General features: G+C 41.9%; 1 protein-coding gene across 1 annotated transcript; it reads right to left on the bottom strand.

Annotated features, from left to right (window-relative positions):
- Positions 1–386: 386 nt before the first annotated feature.
- Positions 387–4,124, bottom strand: LOC100277708 (Cytochrome c oxidase subunit 5b-2 mitochondrial). Its single transcript, NM_001151209.2, has 6 exons — positions 3,808–4,124; positions 3,643–3,722; positions 3,488–3,538; positions 1,094–1,160; positions 914–993; positions 387–797 (listed from the first exon to the last, which is right to left on the bottom strand). The coding sequence occupies exons 1-6, from the start codon at positions 3,959–3,961 to the stop codon at positions 732–734; spliced, it is 498 nt and encodes a 165-aa protein (NP_001144681.2). The 5' UTR covers positions 3,962–4,124; the 3' UTR covers positions 387–731.
- Between the last annotated feature and the right edge of the window lie 3,876 nt (positions 4,125–8,000).

Below are 8,000 nucleotides of genomic sequence, written 5' to 3'. Positions count from 1 at the left end.
ACCCACGTGGGTATGGATATGGGGTAAATTTATACCTACCAGTGTATATGGATGACCTGATGGAGTTATTTTTTTGTCGTGGATATAGGGTAGTAATACCCGATTGGTATTTACCTCTCTAGACGTGTGTAGCGCAGGCGGCATAGAGCAGCTGGCAGTGCACAAGAAGAGACTTTTTTTTGTTGTTGTTGCTAGGATTGGAGAAGGCCATGTGAAGAATATAATGGAACGAAGATAAGCAGATTGCCGCCCTTTTCTGCTTTTTGTATTTGCAAGCTCTCAATATGGAAGTGGCGCCATGGAGATTGTCACAGAACAGCATAGTTTAATAGATAATAGTCATAAAACTGAAGGATCAACCTCTGGCTTGAAACTTGTAAGAGATATAGGAGACCTTTTGCAAATTCCCCAGCACACTGAATAAAGAAATGGGTCTGTTCCATTCCATGACTGAATATTACATGTCCATCACACCCGATGGCCATACGGTAACAAAAGAAAGCAATCTGATGCAGTCATCTTTTATTCGATGATGCTCTTAAAGAAATGCATGGGTCAAATCTCAATAAGCTTTTGTCTGGACAAAATCCCTAGGTGATTAACTACCACCCGCTTGATGGCCAAATGTCTGTTCATAAACAAGGATGCCGTGCAGTCTGGTTCAAGAAAAAAGAAGTGTGATGGACTCATCTGCCTCATCAGATTCTTATTTTCAGAACCACAAGGCATCCTTAGTGATGTCCATCATCTTCATCGTCATGGCCATCTGGATCTCCACCATCACCAATTACCTTAAGCTGCACAAATCAAGCAACCAAATAATTACATTAGTTAATACCGACATCAGCATGCAGTATGCTTGTGTAGCAATAACCTACAGTATATCAAACAGCAATTTAGCAATTTAGATTACCACAAAGTATTGCGAGCAGACTGGACACTCATGCGGCTCGTCTTTTTTCAACCAGAACCATACAACATCATGTTCGTCCTCTGCCAATAAAGTAGGCTAGTTAAAAAACCAAGCAATTTCTTACACACTAGGTTGACACCAGCTATTTTTATTTTAGAAAAATAAACAATACCGACTTACCACCCTCGCCACCAGGACAACCGACTATCCGCTTGTTATAGTATGACTCAATGACAGCTGGTTCCTCCTGCAGGAACAACACGAAAAGAAACAGTAAATTACAGAAGAAAGAAGGCAACAGACTATCCATGTTCAAATCCAGAACTTTTTTCCCACAACGGACGAACCAAATTTCATTACTCAGGAGCAATGAAATTACAACAGTTTAGCAAGCCATAGTGAGTGTTAACCAGCGCTAACAAAAAAACCAAGTTGTACTGCACAGCCAGGATTCAGACAAAAGGGAGCCAAGGAAACTAAACCCATCACAGTCTAGGCAACAAACACTGAACCAAGGTTAAAGCTACTCGCTCTCGAGGCTAATAAACATACGACTTATTACAAGCCTAGATCAGCTGTTACAGCACACAGGCCATAAACTGCTCACCATTCAGACACCCTCATTGCAAACTTCTTTCTTAGATGATCGCGCATCTGAAATCCAACAGTCAATTTACAGAGCAGAGCACATTATCTAAGTTTATAACAGCCCATTAATCATGTCAACATAACTAATACAAAATTTTGTGGATCAGTGTTTGTACAAAAAAATAAGTAGGAGGTACAAACAAGTGAAGACATGGCAGCATTGCAAGGAGATAGCTTAAATGGTAAACAACAATATGTCCAGGTCTATGAACCTTTTCCTTGATAAAATGGATATGTATAAACTCAAAAACAAAAACAAACAGATCATCTTAATAAGAAAAGGGAAATCGATTCAAGCCAAGCTACAAAAATGACCTAATACCCTGGTGCTTTTGGTTCTTGTTCTTCATACTACCACAACCAGACTGATAGTGTTTACCCTAGATACAAAACTAACATTGACATGACATTGACAGGTTACAACCTTGAGGTAGCACTACAATGTTATAAAGAGAATGAGGGAGTTAAATCCAACATGACATCAAGATTCAAGAGTTGCATAAAGCCATTTGATAAATATAATATGAGAAACTTGATATCAAGGCAGAGTTACATATCAAAACATACACACTATGATGTGAAATCACTTTAAAATTGAGAGACTTTAGTACTTAAGTTGATGGTAAATTTTTTCTGTTGCACCATTGAACTATCAAGTTTCTAGTCCATATAGCACTCTTAATCAAAATACATTCCAAATAGCATACTCTTACAGCCATACAATACTATCCAGCCAAAATTTAGTTGTAGCAAAATATCAGCGTGACCAATTGCTCTCTAGTCTCTATAACCAAGCAGAACTGCAGAATAATGAAAACACTGCCACAATAGACATCTGCATCTGCCATAGTCGTTTCTGTTAAGCATAGATAAAAAACTGGTTTTAAGGGGGCGTTTGGTTTCTAGGGACTAATTTTTAGTTCCTCCATTTTATTCCATTTTAGTCCCTAAATTGCTAAATACGGAAACTATTGTGTAACCTCAGAATTAAACTGTATTGTTATCCTGATGGATTTTAGGCAGGTTGCACTGGTAATATGTTGTCTAATGCATGGCAGTTTTATATGCATATTTGGATCAGGCTCATTACTAGTTGGGGCTCAAAATTAGACCAAATTAGCTAGAGTTAGCTAGCGTGTTGGCTAATAACTAGTTGAAGGCTTGGCTAAAAAAATAGCCTACCTATAAGCCCTCCTGTAGTCCTGCTCGGATGAGCTATGGCTAATTTTTACTTGTTTAGCTAGCTAACAATTAGCCCTTGTATCCAAACAGGCCCTTAAAACAGTGATAGTATATCCCAAATCCCAATAGATTTTAGGCAGGCTGCAATGGTAATATGGTGTCCAATGCATGGCAGTTTTAAAACGACTATAGTATGTCTAACATGTAGAAAGCAACTTGTCGTGAAGCAGCCAAGGTCAAAGCCTCACATCTCAAGTCATAAAGTTAGCTGGAAAATGTGAATGGTTTGAGTAATCGCACAAAACAGTAGTAACAAAATTTAGCAGAAAACATGGCGTGGTAGAGAAGATGAAAAAAAAAAAAAGAAACACCAGCCTCACACATGACGCCAAATTTTTAAACACTGATGATAAACAGTCTTGATGTTCATTATCCGGGCATAGTAGTCAGACAACAAAGCACAGGTACTGATAGATGAGGCACCAAGATGACACAACATAGCACATTTTTCACTAATAATAATGCAAATAGTTTGCGACAAAATGCAAATATAACCACTTGCAAGTAATTTACCAAATAACCCAGATGTTATCAATTATTATCAGAAGTACACATCCTATACAATACCAATTACCAATAGATGAAGAACCCTATGTATTATAATAAACATAGAAAACCTCCATGTATAATCCCGAACCAGGAAAAGATCAGAAACCATGGGCAAATCAACGACAGCGAACTAACCTTGGTACCGAAGGGGCCGACCGGGGAATCCATGTCAAACCGCTTCTTCCCCTGCAAAACCCAGGCCAGATCGAGGAATCAGAAGCCATTTCCCAGACCCAAATCGAACGTGCATTCCAGCTCCTCCCTCTCGAACAAGGACGGGACCATCTCACCTGGAGCTCGGCCTCTAGCTCCTCCCGCTCGAGCCCCGTGGCGATGGGCATGACGTCCTCCACCCTCGCCGGCTTGTCCTCTGCAGCACACCCACGCGGCCACCGCTACTCAATCAGCGCTGTACGCCGCCAGGTAATCGAGATCTGGGGATATGAGATCCTTACCTGAGAGGAGAGGGCTAGTGCGGCGGAAGCCGGCGGCCGCCGAGGAGAGCGGCGCGGCGCGGGCAGCAGAGGAGGCGGGCACCGCGGGGCCCCCGGCAGCGGCGGCAGTAGCCCTGCGCAAGGCGGGTGCTAGGGTGTGGAGGCGGCGCCACATGGTGGTGGATGAGCGGGGTGGGTCTCTCTCTCGGCGGCGGTAATGGAGATGGATGTGCTCGATACGACTTGACCCGGGGACGGAGACGGCGTAGAGGAAATAATAAGGCAGCCGGGCAGTGGAAGTGGCTGTTCGGGCGGCGAGTCGGGAGTGGGTGGTTGATGCGCGTCGAGGTTCGTGCAAAGGGTTTGATAAACGGAGGAGATCGGTTCTGAGCGAGCGCGCGTGAACCGGCCGTGCGGAGTGTGGCGAGGAGACGCTCACGCGTGAGGTGGCACGTGTGGCCCTGTGGGAGAAAATTTACTTTGTCACCGTTGTAATTTTGTGTAATCAGATCGAAACAAAAGTCCATGCTTCAAGTCATAAAAGAGAAAAATAAATAGTGGAATCGTAGAAATTAAAAAAAGGGTGCTTTATATAGTAGAGACTAATAAACTTAGACAACTTGTGTATGAAGAAATAAATTCCATCGGTAAATCGTGCCATTATTTGAGCTGAAATTGATGAGTAATATGTGTCATTTTGTTGTCATGATTCTTTCTGTGGGATTTTGGTGGCTTAGGGCATGTACAAACTTGAGACGTTGGTTTAATTTTCCAAATATAAAAAACATTTAAGAGATTGTATGATATAACTCTGAGGCCCTAGACCATAAATGTTGTTAAGAGAACCCTAGACCATAAATGTTGTTAAGAGACAATACATATTGAGATTCGTGTAGAAACGAGCTCTACGCGAAGAGATCATCTCTTATATTTTTTGCATTTAACCCCTAGAGACACTTGAAGAGACCCTATATTAAATATGGTTGTACATGCCCTTAAGCTTTTGCCCTTTGGATCGGTTTTCTAGGTAGAGACAGCTAAAACCTAAAAGACTATATGATACAACTTTGAGATTCTAGATCATAAATATGTAGAAAGTTGCATAGAGACACAAAGAACATATCTCATGTACTGTTTTCAATTAATCCCATAAAGACCACTAAAGAGACTCATATTAAACAGTGTTGCACATGCTCTTATATGGCATACTCTAATCAGTAAACGTGTGACGTGATTGGCTTGAGTATGTTGATGATTTTTGGTTGTATGGTACTTTGGTCCTCTTTAAAAAGGCTCTCCTCAATCCTTAGCATGTATCTATAGATATTTAGGGTATGCTTGATTTGTTGTCTCACATGCTACAGTTATCATGTCTAAGGTTAGACAGGGCCTTACCGGATTAGGTGTGTATTTGATTTGTAGTGGTAAGTTTTTTCTAGTGCTGTGTATGTCCCACTCGTCAATAACTCGTAAAATTATTGCAATCAATGACTCGTAAAATTGTTGTAAGATTTCTTTGGACATGCCAGAATATGGCAAAAGAATTAGCCAAGCGTGATAGAAAATATGTAACAAGAAATTTTGGAACCAACCAAACAAAGTCCATACATTTTAAAAGTTTCTTTAAGGCCAGCTTGGCCAGGTAACGATGTTGTTACTACACTATTAATGTATATTAATTAATATTAATGTAGTTTAATATTAAGTAATATTGAAGACAATAAGATAAATAAGAGTAAAATAGAAAAATAGTTACATATAACAAGTATTATTATTTTATTTTTATACCATATATTCTAATGTGAGTATCTAAATAGTATCTTAGCTTGGCCAAGCTAACTAGATAAATCAACGGAAGTGTTCAGACTATCTTTTGACAGCCTAGACTAATATAAATGACACAGCCAACAACTGTACAATACATCCAATCTAGATTGTAATCACTTATCAGTTCACCAAACCACCACTCGTCAGCATGTAGGGCAGATTGTTTTAGCTTTAGGGCTCGTTTAGGACCAAGGTAAGGAAAGACATTGAGGGGACTAAAACCTCTTACTATTGTAAATTAAATAGTACTCCCTCCTTTTTAAAATAGTAGTTGTTTTAGCTCTAAATTTTTATGTCTATATTTATATGGATGATAACCAATCTAGACACACATATATAACATATACATTAGTTATCGTATGGATTTATTAAAATGGTAAAATGTATTTTAATTTGGGACGAAGTGAGTAAGGGATTTTGGTCACTCCAATTCCCTCCACTACACTTGTTCCCAAACAAACCCTTAGAGCAACGGCGTCGTCGTGTTTTGGTGCGGATTGCGAGGAACAAAGATAAAATAAATACTTTCTCAGTCTTTAAATAAATTATTTTTTAGAATTACTTTTAAACTTTTTATGTTTGAACGGATCTATAGAAAATATTAAATGTTTACAGCACTCAGTAAAAATATTTATGTTATATTTAATTATATTAATCTATGTTATGAGACCTTTTGTCGGAGTTTCGAATCTCGCTCTGACAAGTAAATTTGTTGTGCTCGTTCTAGGCTTGGGACGGTGGATGCAAGATTTATGCTGGTCTAGACACAACGTCCCAACTTTCACTCATCGACGTCTTGCGCTACCAATATCATTGATGATCAAAGCTCGGAGTAGGAGTTACAAGCGGGCGAGAGAGTGAGGAGAGGCTCCCAAGTCTCCTATCATGGTGGAGGTGGAGCTAAAGATTACAAAGTGAAGTCCTAACTAAGTCTTGGCTTCACGGCGGGGCTCCGGCCTCTGGGTCCTCGTCGATACATGCCCCTTATGTTTGTCGGCCAGTCGTCTCCACGCATGGGATCCATTTGTTGCTTGTGTGTGCATCTGTTGTTATGGGCCAACCTCTTCCTTTTATAAGCCAAGGAGGGTCGGCCAATGGCGGCTTCCTCCAGAAGGAGCCATCGAGCGATAGTAAAACCAAATGTTTTAACTGGGGTGAAGCCACGTGTGCCCGTGGGTCCAAGGATCGCTTGGTTGTGTCGTATTATTTATGGCGGATAGCATGGGTGAAAGGGAAATGTGCCCTTGGGCCATTTCTAGTATATTTTGGTGATTAAGTGTCTAACACATATTAAGTGGGTTATTATATGTCAAATGATGAATGAAGTGCAAATCAACAAGAAGGTATGTTTCTAAGACTTAGTACATTGATTTGGGTACTAATGTATTGTATCTAAGTGATAGAAACAGAAGAAAAAGGATTGGAAAAGAGTTGGCTGTGTACAGCCAACTGCTGCTCGGTCTGGGTGCACCGGACTGTCCGGTGGTGCACCGGACAGTGTCCGGTGGTGCACCTGACAGTCTCCGGTGTGCCAGACTGGCTTCCGGCGAACTGGCCGCTCTCGGGAAAACTTCGGCGGTGTACGACTATAATTCACCGGACTGTCCGGTGAGCCAACGGCCGCCAGCGCAACGGTCGGTCGCCAAATCCGCGGGCGACGCGTGGCCCGCTCCAACGGTTGGCTGGGGGCACCGAACTGTCCGATGTGCACCGGACAGTGTCCGATGCGCCAACCAGCCCGAAGTTGCAACGGTCGGCTGCGCCAGGAATGGAAGGAAATCGCGCACCGGACATGAACAATGGTTGTCCGGTGGCACACCGAACTGTCCGGTGCGCCACCCGACAGAAGGCAAGATTAGCCTTCCAAGAATGCCTTCAACGGCTCCTAGCTGCCTTGGGGCTATAAAAGGGACCCCTAGGCGCATGGAGGAGAGACCCAAGCATACTTTGAGCACTCTGAGTCTTCCACACTCCGTCTCCGCGCACTTGATCGACCGTGTTAGTGATTTGAGCTCCGTTCTTGTAGTGAACTTGTTGTGCTTCATTTTGAGCTCAAGTCTTGGCTTGTGTGTGTGCGTATTGTTGCGAATTTGTGTGTGTTGCTTCCCATCCTTACTCTTTGCTCTCACCGTGATCTTTATTGTAAGGGCGAGAGACTCCAACTTGTGGAGATTCCTCGTGAACGGGAAAAGAGATAAGCAAAGAAAAGCCATGGTATTCAAGTTGATCATTGGATCACTTGAAAGGGGTTGAGTGCAACCCTCGTCCATTGGGATGCCACAACGTGGAAGTAGGCAAGTGTTATACTTGGCCAAACCACGGGATTAATCATTGTGTCTTTTGTGTTGTCTCTCTTTGTGATTTACAAGAGCTCCTCTATAGCCACT

This window comes from Zea mays, chromosome 8 (genome assembly GCF_902167145.1).
Source record: "Zea mays cultivar B73 chromosome 8, Zm-B73-REFERENCE-NAM-5.0, whole genome shotgun sequence".
Lineage (NCBI taxonomy): Eukaryota > Viridiplantae > Streptophyta > Magnoliopsida > Poales > Poaceae > Zea > Zea mays.
Note: the sequence above shows the minus strand (reverse complement) of the source record. Positions and strands in the feature narration are given on the sequence as shown.

Bases quoted from the DNA above. Each gene is read 5' to 3' on its own strand.
- LOC100277708 (NM_001151209.2), bottom strand. From the start codon at position 3,961: ATGTGGCGCCGCCTCCACACCCTAGCACCCGCCTTGCGCAGGGCTACT. The intron at 3,723-3,807 runs GTAAGGATCTCA...GGTGTGCTGCAG, and splicing joins CACTAGCCCTCTCCTCTCAG to AGGACAAGCCGGCGAGGGTG. The intron at 1,161-3,487 runs GTTAGTTCGCTG...TTGTTCCTGCAG, and splicing joins TCGGCCCCTTCGGTACCAAG to GAGGAACCAGCTGTCATTGA.